General features: G+C 35.7%; 1 protein-coding gene and 1 long non-coding RNA gene across 3 annotated transcripts in view; one reads left to right on the top strand and one right to left on the bottom strand.

Annotated features, from left to right (window-relative positions):
- The window catches only part of pbx3a (pre-B-cell leukemia homeobox 3a), a 52621-nt gene extending 36564 nt beyond the window's left edge, over positions 1-16057 (top strand). The window contains exons 4-11 of one of the 2 annotated variants that reach the window (XM_089130631.1): positions 252-442; positions 2747-2882; positions 5074-5103; positions 6394-6559; positions 6995-7072; positions 9762-9871; positions 11355-11444; positions 14794-16057. In XM_089130631.1, the coding sequence (XP_088986757.1) occupies positions 252-442; positions 2747-2882; positions 5074-5103; positions 6394-6559; positions 6995-7072; positions 9762-9871; positions 11355-11444; positions 14794-14886 (894 nt within the window). In that variant the 3' untranslated portion in view covers positions 14887-16057. The remainder of the gene's footprint in view (positions 1-251; positions 443-2746; positions 2883-5073; positions 5104-6393; positions 6560-6994; positions 7073-9761; positions 9872-11354; positions 11445-14793) is intronic. The other variant, XM_089130632.1, reaches the window with a different exon arrangement.
- LOC148981776 (uncharacterized) lies at positions 2792-14844 on the bottom strand. Its single transcript, XR_016168403.1, has 5 exons — positions 14728-14844; positions 12449-12582; positions 11317-11405; positions 9741-9820; positions 2792-2925 (listed from the first exon to the last, which is right to left on the bottom strand). It is a non-coding gene; the product is annotated as an uncharacterized LOC148981776 (long non-coding RNA).
- Positions 16058-16751: the final 694 nt, after the last annotated feature.

The following is a 16751-nucleotide window of genomic DNA, read 5'->3' as shown; positions in this document are numbered from 1 at the left end:
TATTTTAATTTAGATAATTTATTTGTATTGTTAGATTAAAAAAAAAAACCCAGATTACTAATTTTAATACCAATTTTAGTCCTTAAAATAGTTAGTTGTCAAGGTCATTTTAAAATGTAAAATTTTTATTTTATACATTTCCAGATAGTATAGTGCCTCAACTCAGTGCTTTTATCATCTAATATTTATAATTTATTTCTATTTCAGCTTTATTTCAATAAACAGTTACGAGTCATTTGATTGGTTCACAGGCGTGCAACGAGTTCACGACTCATGTGATGAACCTGTTGAGGGAACAGTCTCGTACGCGACCCATCTCGCCCAAAGAGATCGAGCGCATGGTGAACATCATCCACCGCAAGTTCAGCTCCATCCAGATGCAGCTGAAGCAGAGCACCTGTGAGGCCGTGATGATCCTCAGGTCACGCTTCCTCGACGCCAGGTCAGAAACTCACGCACGTTTCCTTTTAGTTTCACCCAAAACTACTTGCATAACATTTAAAGGACTTTCTAGACTGAGAAAAGACAGAAAATGTATTTTGGGCTTACTGTATGTGGATGAAAGACAACAACTCCCAGAATGCACTTGCTTCGCTCCCCTAGGAGGCCACGCCTACTGGTAACAGAGCGCAGTTGTTAAACAACAACAAAAAAAAATGCTGGGTTGTTTCACCCCAACTTTGGGTCAAATATGGACAAACCCAGCCATTGGGTAACATTTTTTTAAGTACATTTTTAACCCAACGTTTGTGTTTGTCCCAAATTTGTGTTAAAACAACCCTGCATGTTTTAGAGTGTATATAAACACAAACTTTTACAGTATGTTAAATGAACATATATTTTTTCCACCAGTCTCGTATTATTTCCATCAGCATGTCCCTTCTGGGGCTCCGTAGAATGCGCCATTTCCTTTCCGAGCATAATATTCGGCTTCGGGCGCATCATTGTAGATAATGCTTGGATTGCTGGTGGTTAGTGAATGAGCCTCAGGGTTTTGCTCTAAAACACAAAGCACAAAACATGATTTTGCCCCTGAGTGACTGTTCTACTTATAATGCACTGTAAATAATAAGCATTTGCTTAATAAAGAAAAATGATTATTGGTTGTGTGTCTGTTTTTACACGTGTAGGTGTTTTTGCTCGTGTGGGTTTGTGTGAACGAGTGGGTGATGTGGTGATGTTAACGTCTTGTGAATCCTCTGTTTGAGTATTTGAGGGATGAGTTGGGTGGAAATGTGCCAATTAGTTCCAGTTGGTTGGTCCAGTTACTTAAAGCTAAGAGTAAATTACTGTATGTAGAAATCTGCTCGTCAGAGAATTATTCAAATGCATGCAAATGAAGCAGAACAGCGATTGGTGGGCTCATTGATGACATCATAAAGAGAGAGTGGCTGCTAAGGTCAGATTTAATCCAGTCTCATTGATGACGTTGCATTGCATTTAAATATCATCTAATAAACTGTAAAAATTAATACGCTTTATCAAATCAATAAAATTGTGGCAACAGATTACAAGCAATATTATTAATTAAATTTAACAAATTAGAATTGAGTAATAATCAATCAAATTTTTCCTTAAAAGTTAACCGTTTAAAATGAGTAAAGTTTACACCAAAAAAAATATCTCACTAACAGACAGACGTCAAAGATGAATTAAGAACTCTTTATTTTATATTGTTAACAGGCAGAATCACTGAAGGAGAAAAACGTCATTTTAAAACAAACCTAAAACAAACACCAAAAATTATATGTACTTTTTTTGGGGGGTTGTTGTTGTAAGTTTTACTCATTTTAACTTTTAAGGAATTAATTTGATGAATTATTACTCAATTCTGATTTGCTCAATTTAATTAATAATATTGCTTGTAATCTGTTGCCACAATTGTTTTGATTAGATAAAGCGTATTCATTTTTACAGTGTAAGACATGTCATTGAGTGACGACTGATATTTATATGCATTTTGTGTAAATATCTGCTATACTTTTATAAAGATCTAATTGATTTACATTACAAGCATCAGAATTTTATCCTACGTTTTGGCCATATCAATATCAGCATCTGCACCAAATTGCATATTTTGCTCTCTGAATAAAATTGAGGTGTGTTTTGCTCCTCAAGTATGAGATCCATGTTCTCACTGTATCATCTGAGCCATAAAAGCGTGCACTGAAAAAAATAATATGCTTTATCTAATCAATAAAATTGTGGCAACATATTACAAGCAATATTATTAATTAAATTGTACAAATTAGAATTAATTAGAATATTAATTTGATTAACTATTACTCAATTCTAATTTGTTCAATTTAATAAATAATATTGCTTGTAATCTGTTGCCACAATTTTATTGATTAGATAAAGCATATTCATTTTTACAGTGTAATGCATCAAATATGATCAACAAAACAACACATGCAAACTTTGTTCTTTCGATTTTCCATTCCATCATTTCAGATGTCAGGCTTTACACTGGGGTTAAGCAAATCAATTGTTTTGGGCCACATCAGGGACCTATAACTTTATTATTATTCAATAATACATACTTTATGCTTTATGGTGTAGTTACAGCATCGTCATTCAAGCATAATAACCAGCTAAACCTTTAAAAACATTGTTTTTATTGATTATTGGTGAAATTCTGTGGTGTTGCTAGTGAGTATCATACTGACTTTAATAACCTTTAGTATATAAAGATATAGAAATGGTTCAGGATCTTACAATTTTTTTGCATTTTAAACTTCTCCAGGAGGAAAAGGCGCAACTTTAGCAAGCAGGCGACGGAGATTTTGAATGAGTATTTCTACTCTCACCTCAGTAACCCGTACCCCAGCGAGGAGGCGAAAGAGGAGCTGGCGAAGAAGTGTGCCATCACCGTGTCGCAGGTGAGTCCAGTTCTCAGACGATACTGCGCACACGAGCCTTCAGCTGCGAAACAAGAGGACAATTTATTCACAATCTGAGCAAAATCACTAACAAATTTGTTAGCGGTGGTCTGTGACACTGTGAAGGTGCAGAGAATTTGGCTCAAAGTGACATCATCTCCAAACAAATGGGCGTGATTTAGTGAGAGCGCACAGTTTTCTGCAGCATGGATCCTGGAAGTATTTTTCCCATGGCTTTTCTTCATAAAAAATGTCTAAATAAACTTTAAATAGAGTTTAAGAATTTTTAATCTCACAATTCTGACTTTTTTCCTTAAAATTGTGAGTTTATATCTTGTAATTCTGAGAAAAAAAGATGCAAACGCGCAATTGCGAGAGAAAAAAATCAGAATTGTAAGATAAAAAGTCCCAATTACTTTTTTATTTTTTTTACTCGGTGGCGGAAACAAGCCTCCATATCCATTCATATTATAAGATATTTTGTATTTTCAGTTGTCGATTCTTATTAATTTTATGTTTTTATTCATTTTAGTTTTTAAAAATTGATTCAATTAATTCATTTTTAGTTTATTTCAGTTTGTTCTTTATTTTCATTTTGTTTAACTTAAGTTCTAATCTCATATTTATTTCTTACTTTTTAATAGTTTTAGGTTAAGTTGTTCCTTCAGGATTGTGGGTAATGTACACTGTAAAAAATATTGTTGGTTTAACTTAAAAAAAGTAAGTAACTTGGTTGCCTTAAAATTTTAAGTTGATTGAACTGGAAAAAGTGAGTTAATACAATGAAGGAGATTAGAAACTCAAAATAATAAGTTATCTCAACTAAATAAAGTATTTAAGTTGATTTGACAAAAGAAAAATTTGTGATAACAAATCTTGAAAATATATTTTTTTACAGTGGGAAATTCTGCACTTAGAAACAATATTAAGTAAGAATCAAACTGACACAGAAGAACTGATTTTTATCTATTTTTTAAATTTTAAATAAAGATTATGTATGTTTTCAGTCTTTCGACTTCTAAATGTCATGTTTAAATCAATGTGTTCCTTGCAGTCACTTTGTAATTATATCTAGCAATTGTTTCGAAGTAAGTCAAATTTATTTTCAGCGCAGAATCCTATAACACCCTCAGTTTATACATTATGGCATTCTTACTTCCAGAGGCCGACTGTTGCTCTCAAATGAACTTAAAGGGTTAGTTCACCCAAAAATGAAAATGATTACATTAATGACTCTCCCTCGTGTCGTCCCAAGCCCGTAAGACCATAGATATGTATATAAAGACTAGATATGTCGTCCACGCTGCTGGCCAATGGAGGTCGACGTCCGCACCTGGCGGCCATCTTGTCACAGGCAGCTCGCTCACTCGTAACATTGTGTTAATGGTACATGTACTATTTAAATGACCGTAACTTGCTCAATTTTCTACCGATTTTCAAACGGTTTGTTTTGTTATAAACGTCAGAGATGTAGTTATGACACTGCATACTTATGAATAAAAAGTGTATAAATAAATAATCATCCAGATAATTATAGCTACGTTAATAACGTTTGTAAGAAACCAAACCGTTTGTAAATCCGTCAAGATTTCAACGAGATAAGAGTATTTGTGTTCGTGCTGATCTTACATCAGCTTGACTGTGACAAGATGGCCGCCGGTGATGACGATGGAAACTCCGCCGTAACACATCTAGCCTTTATATACATATCTATGCGTAAGACCTTTAAGATATACAGTACATTAAGATATTTTAGATTTAGTCCGAGAGCTTTCTGTCCCTCTTATTGGAAATGTGTGTATGGTATACTGTCCTAGTCCAGAAAGGAAATAAAGACATCATCAAAGTAGTCCATGTGACATCAGTGGGTTAGTTACAATATTTTTGTACGATATTTTACAATATCTTTATTTCCTTTCTGGACAAGGACAGTATACCGTACACACATTTCCAACGGAGCGACAGAAAGCTCTCGGACTAAATCTAAAATATCTTAAACTCTGTTATGAAGATGAACGGGCTTAATGACATCACTTTCATTTTTCGGTGAACTAAGCCTTTAAATGATGAACGTCTATCCTTTATTCAGCCTGTTTAATGGGAGCGGGTGTTGTTTGTGTAATGGATGGGTGTGTGGGGTGTACAGGAAGTCGTTACTGTAAAAAAAAGCCCCTTCTTTTTGTGCCCTTAGGGGAAGGGAAGCACCATCACTGTGTCACAGGTATGTCACTAAAACACGCGTCCGTCTGTCCTGTGTGTTGTCTGTGGATGTCTCTGTGCACTGAACGACGCTCATACGTTTCCTCGCCACTGGGAACCGTTACATGCCTTTTTGCACTTGGATCATGTCCTCTGGCTGTCTTTTATTGGCTCCCGAGATTATGACATCAGCGAGGCGTTTTTATTGCGCATCTTCAACCGTTCCGCCTCCCGTCGGCAGTTTAAAGCCTGTTTGGAGACATTTTATGAAGGAGCCATTGCTCGGGGTGGATGTGATTTTAATATGTCTGGGTTTGTAGCAACGTTAATATTCTTTTGCAAAAGGTTGGTCCGTTTACAACCGTATGAGAATCACAGTCGCCGTAAAACACGTATAAACATGGTTTTCGGAGAACCTGTAAATGTTTTGTTTGCTGCATATATTTCATTGGACTATTATAAATGCGACAGGTAAATGTCATGAAAAGTGTCGGGAACGTGTCTGGGTGACTTTTTTTTCCCCAGTGTGGTAGAATAGAAATGTTTTATTCATTTTCATTGAAATAAATGTCGCAATAGAAAAAGAGGCTTCATTCTCTTTATGCAAAAACCCACTAGTTTGGAATAATTAAAACATGACAATTCAATTAAATGAACATATCAAGGCTGCATTTATTTAACAGTAACATTGAGAAATATTATTACAATAATAACCGTTTTAAAATGTAAACCATAGAACTATTATTAATAATAAGCACACATCATCATATTAGAGTGATTTCGGTAACACTTTAACACTTTACGAACCATGAGCAATACATTTGTTACTGTATTTGTTAATCTTTGTTGATGTTAGTTAATAAAAATAAAGCTGTTCATTGTTTGTTCACGTTAGTTCAAGATTTGAATAAAGTATTAGTAAATATTGAAATTAACATTTACAAAGATTAATAAATGCTGTATAATTCATTATTAGGCCATGCTAACTAATGTAGTTAACTAATGAACCTTATTGTAAAGTAATGAGTAATGATGCAGAAAATACCGCTTTGATCACAGGAATAAATTACGTTTTAAAATATATTCACACAGTAAACAGTTATTTTAAATTGTAATAATATTTCACAATTTTTACTGTATTTTTGACCAAATAAACACAGCCTTGGTGAGCAGAAAGCAATCATAGCAACATCAAACTTGTGAATGCTAGTGTATATTTTTTTGATTTTGGGATTAAAAATGATATTTTATAATGTATAAAATAGCATTTCCTCATGACATTCATCCACATTTGCCTCTCTCTTGCTCTCAGGTGTCGAACTGGTTCGGTAATAAACGTATTCGCTATAAGAAGAACATTGGTAAATTTCAGGAAGAGGCGAATCTGTACGCAGCGAAGACAGCAGTGACGGCGACTCAGGCCGTAGCGGCCGCTGTACACAACAGCCAGACCAACTCGCCCGCAACGCCCAGCTCTGGTACACACACACGCTCTATGGACGAGACCACCGGGGCTAGTTGTCACAAATGTTTTGAGTCCATGTACATAAATACTTGCTTTCTTTAGAAGTAGTTTAGCATGTTGGTTTCAAATATAAACCTTTGTTGCCCAAATCAGTGGTATCCTTAAATTAATTGGCACTTAAATAACCCACTGTGATGTGACACATGTCCTGCTATAGGGGTCAGCGAGTGTTAAATGAACTGTATCTTTTGAGTGCACATATTTAATAGCTTTTTTGTAGGCAGAACTTTAAAGGTTTGTGTCTCTACAAAGAAAACAAAGCCCTATGAAGCATTTTCTTGAGTAAAAATTGTGACAACTTGCCCCGCTCTCCCCTATATTGCATATACAGCAGATCTAGTCTAATTATTTGAAATGAGTCATTTAAGAGTTGTCATTTTCTCCTCAGGTTTTCAGATGAAAGATGAAGACTTTCAATTGGATGCAACAGAAGATAAAAACAACCTGTTAAACAACATTTTCACTGGTACGACTTGAAGACACTTCCTCCGTCTCTGTGTGCATATACAGTGTGACCCCAAAAACATCCATTTGGATCATTATTTTAACCCTGTAAATTAAACCTTTAGACAAAAAAAAGTTTAGTATCATAGAGGATCATCATATCTGATACTGTTCATATAGTGTCGCACGTGGAACTCGTAGGCCTACTCGAGGATAAAAAAATACCTCAATGTCATTCAAAAATGCGCAATTTGGTAATTTTTTTGCAAAATGGTGCAAATGGAGATATTTATATGTAGGGTTGGGTATCGTTTGAATTTGAATGATTCTGATTCCGATTCCTTGTTTCGATTCCGGTTCCTAACGATTCTCGATTCCGATTCTCTTAAGAGGCAGGGTCAAAAAAAGTTTAGCTAACCAAGTCTTTCTTAAGGAAATAATCCTTTCTGAGGGAAATACTCCTTTTGTCACAAATTTTGCATTTTGCTGAGATTTCGTTAATTTAAAAAAAAAAGTGAAACCACACTTTGGACCGCCAAACGTAAGCTACTCATGTTCGACTCGCGCGGTTATGCCAACACTTCCGGTAGACGCTTCTTCGTTGGTGTTGTTCAGCGGTTTCTTCTTCCGCTCGGCGGACTGTGAATATCGAAACTAGGAATCGAAATTTAAACTTTTGAACGATTCCGGGAAAAACTAAAAGTTAGTCCCGGTTAGTGATGGGAAGTCCGGTTCTTTTCCGCGAACCGGTTCTTTCGGACAGTTCGTTTTAATGAACCGGTTCAAAAAACCGGTTCACCAGTTCTTTTACGTCATCACGTAATGACGTCAATTCTATCATCCCGGCGGATAAAAATACTTCAAATTAAAGGCATTTGTAATCACAACTTCAGTTAAATAATAGTACTCATCGCCATAATCATATTGGATAAGTTTCTTACATTTACATTTTGAAAACGAACCCTGCTGCAGCCTAGGCGATGTGCTAACGCGGATGTTTTACATGTTTTAAATATATAAAATGCATAAATGGTCTTCATCATTTTATTTGTTATTAAATAAACTTACATTTCGCCGATTCGCCCTCTCATTTAAGTCCTGGGTTCACCCGTACTACTGCGTGCTCGTATATCAGCACGGGATCAGCCGGCCGAAAGAAAGTTCTGTTCAGAGACGGTGCTATCACGCATGCGCAGTATCTCCAGCTCATCGGTTCACCGTATCGAACGTGTCCGAAAGAAACAGTTCTCGGTTCTGTACTAGTGATTCAAGAACTGCAACAACCAGTTCTCGACTCGAGAACCATAGCATAGCCCTGTGCTGAGCTGAAACCTGAATATACAGTCGACAAAACTAAAAAATAAATGCATGTCTGTCTCCAATATAGCCTTCTGTAGCCTATACAGTATATATACATCATGTGTATAATGTGTTAACATAATTCGTTATGTTAACACAAACATTTACTAAGCAGTGCACCATTAAAACCTTGGCAAGAGTTTACATCAATGATTTATATTGTTACTTAGAAATTAAATGAGCTGTTCCTGAAAATATTATTTTAGTATAATAATAAATGTTTAGTAGTTTGACAGTTTTAGAATCCAATCATTATTTCCAATCGTTAAAATAATACAGTGATACAGTAATGTGATAAACATGTTTCCAAAATGTTTTATTTTGTTACACTTACTGATGTTCAACTAAAGACATGGAAACGTACATTTCGTCCCTCAGAAAAAAATGCACGCATGCTCAGCTCATCAACTCATCAGTTCTCAGTATGTCGAACGTGTCCGAAAGAAACAGTTCTCGGTTCTGTACTGGTTATCCGACCGCTGTACCTGTATGTTCGGTAGTACACGCATGCGCAGTATCAGCTGCTCGTGCTCATCACTTCTCTCAGCACCAACATATGTCTCCGTTCAGTGAACTTTTTGAGTTACTGAATAAAATGTACTAATGGATATTGGTTTATTTCGATTCGGAGGGACTGTCAGGCATGTCTGAAAGTGAGTAACCTTAGTAACTTGTGGTTTAGCGCTGACGCAAGACGCGAACTGTTTCGAACGATTCAGTCCGATTTAGTGTACTGGTTCGACCGGTTCACTAAAAAGAACCGGTTCAAAAGAACGATTCGTTCACGAACCGGCCATAGTCCCGGTTCCAATCGATACTCGATTCTCGATACCCAACCCTATTTATATGGCCAGAAAGTAACAGTACAGAGCTGACTACTTAAAAACGCATATAGTCGTCTATATTTCACAATAAAATGTCTTAGTGCGGTGATATTTAAATGCTTAGTTTTATTATCAAAGTGTAGTTAAAAAACATTTAATGCAATGTAATACAATGATTGAGTGATAAAAGTTCCTCAAAATCCTGATGGATCATATTTGAGACTCACATCTTTTCTAACTAATAATGGATAATCAAGTGAAGTTGCTTCAGTCCAGTAAGTGTCCAACTAGAAATATCACTAATAATACAAAAAATATTATTATGTTTATTGTATTATTACGTGAACCAGTAGCTGAAGGGGACGTTTACTACTAAAAGGCCTTTTACTTGCTAAAAATGTATCGATCAGACGACAGAAGGCATGTAGTACATTGTGTGCAACAGGTTTGATCATTTGCAGGCTACAGTAATATGATATATGCAGAAAAGCATGTTTACAGACTCACCGTTCCTCCGTCTCTCTGCAGGGTCTTCGGGTTCGTATAGTTTGCCAGGTTCGGGAGACATGTTTATGAGCATGTCCAGTCTGAACGGGTCATACCAGCCGGCCCAGGTCCCCGTCCCAGCACAGACACAGGTATCACACACACCAACACAAGAGCACAATATATACTGTAACGCAGTGGTGGAATGTAACGAAGTACAAATACTTTGTTACTTTACTTAAGTACATTTTTCACGTATCTTAAGTAAAATAAATAGCGCATACTTTTTACTTTTACTTACATTTTTCAGAAATGATTATACTTTCTACTCCACTACATTTCTACAACTTCGGTTACATTTTCATTACATTTTCTGATCAGTTTTTCCCCTGCCAAAACGTAATCTGACCGTCCGTTCGTTGCACGTTTGTCTCACCAGTGACGTTTGGTTGCCATAGATACATCAACTAAATGCGTCTCGCACGCAGTGTGTTTATCGTGCAATTTAAACGCGAAAATTTTTGTTTTTATGTGCATAGGAAACGCACCGTGTGTAATATACGTTTGGTTAGGATTATGGCAAGCCAAGAGGTTCAGAATTACACCATAAATGAATCGCGTTTACTGCCAAACATAGTTATTAACATATAGTAATAAGCATGATGTGTAGCTATATTGCCTAATTGCAAGCTTGTTTCAGAATTTTTTTTCCATCATTATTGAACATCATTATAGGAGTATTAAGTTGAATGCGTTAGAATTAAATGTTTTATTAATCATTAGAAAATAGACATTAAGAGAATAAATTGTTATGCAAGTACTTTTACTTTTAAGACTTAAAGTACATTTAAAATCAGGTACTTTTTACTTAAGTATGGTTGTCATTGTGTTACTTCTACTTTTACTAAAGTAAATATTTATCTGGATATTTGTACTTTTACTTAAGTACTGAGATTCAGTACTTCCTCCACCACTGCTGTAACGTACAACATAATACAATTTAAATGTCTTTAACAGGCTGCATTTATTCGATCAAAAATACAGTAATAAAAAACAACTGTATTCTATTCGAATTTATGATAAAAATTTAATTTATTCCTGTGAGCTTTCAGCATCATTACTCCAGTCTTCAGTGTCACATGATCATTCAGAAATCACTCTAATATGAGGATTTTCAGTCATCATGCCTTTACAGACACTTTTGATCAATTTAATATGGTTACTACTAACCCCAAACTTTTATATTGGTAGTGTGCATGTATGCATGTATATATATATATGAAGAGTTCAGATGCAAAAGCCTCTAAATGCCATTTGAAATTTTCTTCTTGAATGATGATTTTTATCAAACTTGTATATTTAAGTTCAGTAATTTCACTTAAATAACAATTAATAGGTAATTATCATTGCAATTTAAGTGAAATCACTGAACTTAAATATACAAGCTTGATAAAAATGATCATTAAAGAAGAAAATTTCAAATGGTATTTAGAGGCTTTTGCATCTGAACTCTTCATATATATATATATATATATATATATATGAAATGTGTCTAGAATACCAATAATATCACAGCCAGTCCTTCATTATTTCTCACCATTTATGATCTCCTGTCCTGTCTTTCTCTTTCGGCAGGGAGACTCCATACGTCACGCCATCGGTCAGTCGTTGGGTTACAGCGATGGCCTGCGGGGAAACCCACTTTACAGCCCTCATGGCTTGAACGTAAGTGTGTCATTCGAAAGTAAAACATTTAAAGGGATAGTTCACTTTGAAATTAATTTTTAATATGTTTTAGCTTACCTCAAGGGCATCCAAGATGTAGGCGTCTTTGTTTCCGCAGTAGTTTCAATTTTGATATTTTTAGGTCAAACCGTTCTTGTCTGTCAGTCATATAATGGAGGTCTATGGTCACCACCTCAAAGAGCATGCACAGAGAAGTCCAAATTAAACATGATTTAATGACTCGTAAATGTAAGTACACATTGATGGCCTGAGACACGAAACGAGCGATTTGAGTGAGAAAACGAACAGCATTTATATCGTTTTTACTTCTTGTAACCACAGCCACGTCCAAGTGATTTGAGGGGCGCTGGAAACCCCCAGAAGTGATCTCTCGCGTGTGTACATCACTCATTGTTTACACAGAGATTTCAGAAGTGTTACCCTTCACTGTGAAGATCTAAACACATTTAGATACACAGGAAATTGCAATGGAAGACGATTTCGATATATCAGACGTTGATTTTTATTTATTTTTTTGCAACCGCGCGAGAGATCACTTCCGACGCTTTCCGGATTTCCAACGCCTTCAGATCACTTGGACGTGGCCGTGGTTACAATTGGTAAAAACGATATAAATACTGTTCGTTTTCTCACACAAACCGCTCATTTCGTGTCTTAGGCCATCAATGTGTACTTACATTTACGAGTCATTAAATCATGTTTAATTTGGACTTCTCTGTGCATGCTCTTTGAGGTGGTGACCATAGACCTCCATTATAAGAACGGTTTGACCTAAAAATTGAAACTACTGCGGAAACAAAGACACCTACATCTTGGATACCCTTAAGGTAAGAATACCAAAAATTAATTTCAAAGTGAACTATCCCTTTAAGTAACTTTCAAAGTATGCAAATGCAGATGAAAATTCTTGGACACTTTCAACTAAACAAACCAAAGTCAAGTAAGCTTTAGGGTCTAAATATCACACACACACACACACACACCGTCTCATGTGGTGGCGAAGGAATAATCTCTTCACAGCAGGTCTCCAGGAGTCGTTCAGAAAGACGTTGTATGATCAAACCGTCGCTCCATGAGCCGACAGCCCAGATTAAGACTGGGAGAGCTGATGCTGCTTCTGTGAAAAGGGAAAGATAAACGTATGGATTCATATTAATATCCGCACACGCACACAGGGATGTTTGCTGGGACAGAAAGCAAATGCGTCCTCTTTCCATTTCCCAAAATGCATCTAATAATAACACAACGACATGCACGGCTCTTGGCACTATATATCTGCCTTCTTATTGAACCACACACACTCTCTCTCTCTCTCTCGGAGCGAATTTGCGGTCCATTTCCTTATCACTATAATAAAATATGAAACTGGAATTGCCTGCAGCTTTGTACAGATGTGAATAGCATCTTCCCAGATGAGGTTTGATAAGACATGCTTTATAATGGAGTCACAGCGTTAAAGGTTCATGTATCTATTGAGGCAGCCACGTCGAGGAGAAAGCGAAATATTAATGCGAGAGCAAAACAATCATCCATAGCCTTCTCACAAAGAGAAATTAAGGGCAGGATGAATAGCTTCAGATGTCTTAGACACTTACTAACATTTGTACACAACCTTCACATTACAAAAAAAATGATTTCCAAATTGGTTTAGTCTTGTTTTACGGGTAAAATATCTAAAAATCCTTGAAATTAGAAAGATTTTCATAGTGCCGTAAGGGACTTGTTTTTCAAATACAAAGCTTGTTAATACCAATTATAGATTTTTTTTTTTCGTATTTAAACAAGAAAAAAAATCTGTCGGTGTAAATAACAATAAAAATAACATCATCTTAAACTTAGACCAAAAAATGACCCAAAAAACAAGAATAGGAGTTTTTCAGTGTAGAATCTAGCTAGTTGACTCTTTCCAGCCTAGATAATTGAGTTACATTGACTAAACATATCAAAAAATTTCATAAATATGGACCTGAATGCTTATACTTAGCTTAACAATTAAATTAAATCACTCAATTATTTAAATCAAACGATATGTTTCTTATTTATTTCCACAAGAAGGTCTATTGGTCTCGCCTGGTTTGTGTTGTGAAAAGTTACTTTTAAAAGTAATCTGTTACGATATTGCGTTACCTTCTAGAAAGTAACTAGTTACTTTTAATGAAAGTGATCCTCAACAGTATTTTGTGTTACTTTTTATTCATATGGGCGCGTCTTGTTGGTTTGTTTTTAACAAAAATATAAAGGCCCTTTCAAAACACATGCATTTAATTATTGCATGTTTGTGTAAAATTCTGACTTTCACCGTTTTTATTCATTTTGAGGAATACTCAATCTGCGCAAGTGAGACGTGTAAATGCTCACATTTAGTCTAGAACTACATTAGCATCATGTTCACACAACGCCTCTGCACTTACCATTTCTTTCAACATGGGAACAGGAGAGCTGTCAATACATGGCGAAACAAACTTAATTGAAAAAGTTACTAAGATGTTTTGTTTACTTTTTTATTAGTTTAATAGTTACTTAAAGGGATAGTTCACTTTGAAATTAATGTTTGATATGTTTTAGCATACCACAAGAGCATCCAAGATGTAGGTGTCTTTGTTTCCGCAGAAGTTTCAATTTTGAGATTTTTAGGTCAAACCGTTCTTATAATGGAGGTCTATGGTCACCACCTCAAAGAGCATGCACAGAGAAGTCCAAATTAAACATGATTCAATGACTCGTAAATGTAAGTACACATTGATGGCCTGAGACACGAAACGAGCGGTTTGAGTGAGAAAACGAACAGTATTTATATCATTTTTACCTTTTGTAACCACAGCCACGTCCAAGTGATCTGAGGGCCAGACCGGTAAAAACGATATAAATACTGTTCGTTTTCTCACACAAACCGCTCGTTTCGTGTCTTAGGCCATCAATGTGTACTTACATTTACGAGTCATTAAATCATGTTTAATTTGGACTTCTCTGTGCATGCTCTTTGAGGTGGTGACCATAGACCTCCATTATATGACTGACAGACAAGAACGGTTTGACCCATCTACAGTGGAAACAAAGACATAACAAACAAAATTGAACTATCCCTTTAAAATAAGTATCTGATTACATTACTCGACTTACTAAAACCATTTGAATAGACCAGCCTGAACATGGTTAGGCTGGTTTAAACTGGATTTTGTTTCAGCATGGTGAACAACAGTTTAAACAAAATGGATACAAACACAACGTTTTATCTGATCTTACTCTTAAAAAAAATCAATACCGGCTAATGTTTCCATTCTGGCTTTAATTACACCGCTCAAATAGTCTCTTGTGTGTCTCTTTCCAGGGTAACGGTGGCTGGCATGATGCGGTCACTCCGTCTTCTGTGACGTCTCCTATAGAGGGAGCAAACAGCGTTCACTCGGACACCTCTAACTGACCCGTCCGAAAACCCGCAGGACGACCTACACAACTCAACATCTCCAGCGAGAACACGGAAACGAAACACAGACGTGAAACCGCACTATCAACACCGTAGGATTGATGGTTCCCGCTTTCTTTCCAAAACTGGTGATGCCTCAATAAACACGGCCAACATGTACGATTGCGGAAACGAGGGATGCTTTCGTCATAATCTCTGTGAACATCTTTGAATAGGTTTAAAAATAGATCATGATTTAAATTGACTTGTATCACTGTCTTCTTGCACAGTACAGTGTGTTCGTTCTTAAGTGTGATTTTTCTCTAATGATCACAAAATGATTTTTTTAAACGGTATTTTTTAATGATGTTAATAATGTTATGCATAATAATAATGGTCAATGACATCTTAGTTATGACAATAATTGACTGCAGTCATGCATATTTCAGCTATTTATATTCAGGTACAGTGTACCAAGATCACTACATCGAAAGAGCAAAGCTGTCGGCTTCCAGAAGTAAAATACCTTTGATAATGTCCAAAAAGAAGATGTATAATGTATCAAGTGACTGTATCAGTGGAGCTGATTGGTTTCTTTCAGGTCCAGGTTGGCTCACAACAATGTTTTGAGAAATGTCTATGGAGAAAATGCATGGAAAATTGACTTCTATAAACTTTCCAAAAGGTTTTTTTTTTTTTTTTTTTTTTTACAGTGATGCCAGATTTTGTGGAACCATTTTCGGTGCCGCGAAGAACGTTTTAATATTCTACGATAAATAAGGACTTTTATTTCTAAGAGTGTAGAGCTACTGTTGACAGATCATGCAAACCAGATTTGTAAAAGCAACAAATCATAATCAAATCATAAAAAAAGCATTTTTTAATGTTTTCTTTTCCCTTACTCCATACATTAATGCTCCGTATGACAGAATATACTGATTCTTTTTAAGTTTGCTTTACTTTTTGCTACTCTTTGGGTAGTTTTTAATTTGCAATGTCTTTTAAAAAGGTTGTAATATTTAAAAAAATATATGTTCTAATGTATTAACAGAATTTACACTGAGCAACTCTCTATGAAGAAAAATTCATGTAATATTATTAGTTTTTTGATAAAGGAAATACTTGTATTTCTGGCCAAACAAGTGTTTCAATAAACATTTTGAATTGAGATTCTTAGTCTGATATTATATAAACTAACTGGACGCCCATTTTTAGTGTTTTCCCCATTCATGTTAGCAAAATCCCCAGTGTTTAATTACCACTGAGAGTGTAAACTCAGAGCTGAGTGTGAAATGAACTCTGAAGCAGTGTTAAAGTTAATGAGATAATTAAGTGAACAACTGAGTGATAATTGAGCATTATTGAACAAGCAGAATCACTGAAGGAGAAGAACGTAATTTTAAGTCACCATAATGGTGGTCAGTGTTCCCTTTATTTGGGCTCTTGACCCTTAAATCATTAAAGGGTACATATTATGCTTTTAAATCATTCATTTTTACTTATAAATCATATATCGGTGGTCTATATAAAGCATAACTGCAACGCTTGGGTCTGAATTCCTCATTATTATAGCTCCACAAGCCCCTTTTCTGATGTGCGTCTGTGAGCGACCCGTTTCAAAGCGGCCCCTTTCAATAAAAAGGAGATGCGTCTTTCCCCGCCCGCTCTCCAGTTCACGGTCAGTTCAACTCCCCGCGTTCGGCCATTATTGTAGTTTGATTAGAGATATACGATTATATACGATACCTTCAAAGAACATTTTTATTCACACGTTAATAAAATGTCAACAACAGAAGACTTGTCCATCAAGCCTTACATATTCGAGCCAGAGCGAGCGACGACGAACCTGCAGAACATCTTCAAATCAACTTAAATAATTTATT

This window comes from Pimephales promelas, chromosome 4 (assembly GCF_988280905.1).
Source record: "Pimephales promelas chromosome 4, fPimPro1.hap1.1, whole genome shotgun sequence".
NCBI lineage: Eukaryota > Metazoa > Chordata > Actinopteri > Cypriniformes > Leuciscidae > Pimephales > Pimephales promelas.
Note: the sequence above shows the minus strand (reverse complement) of the source record. Positions and strands in the feature narration are given on the sequence as shown.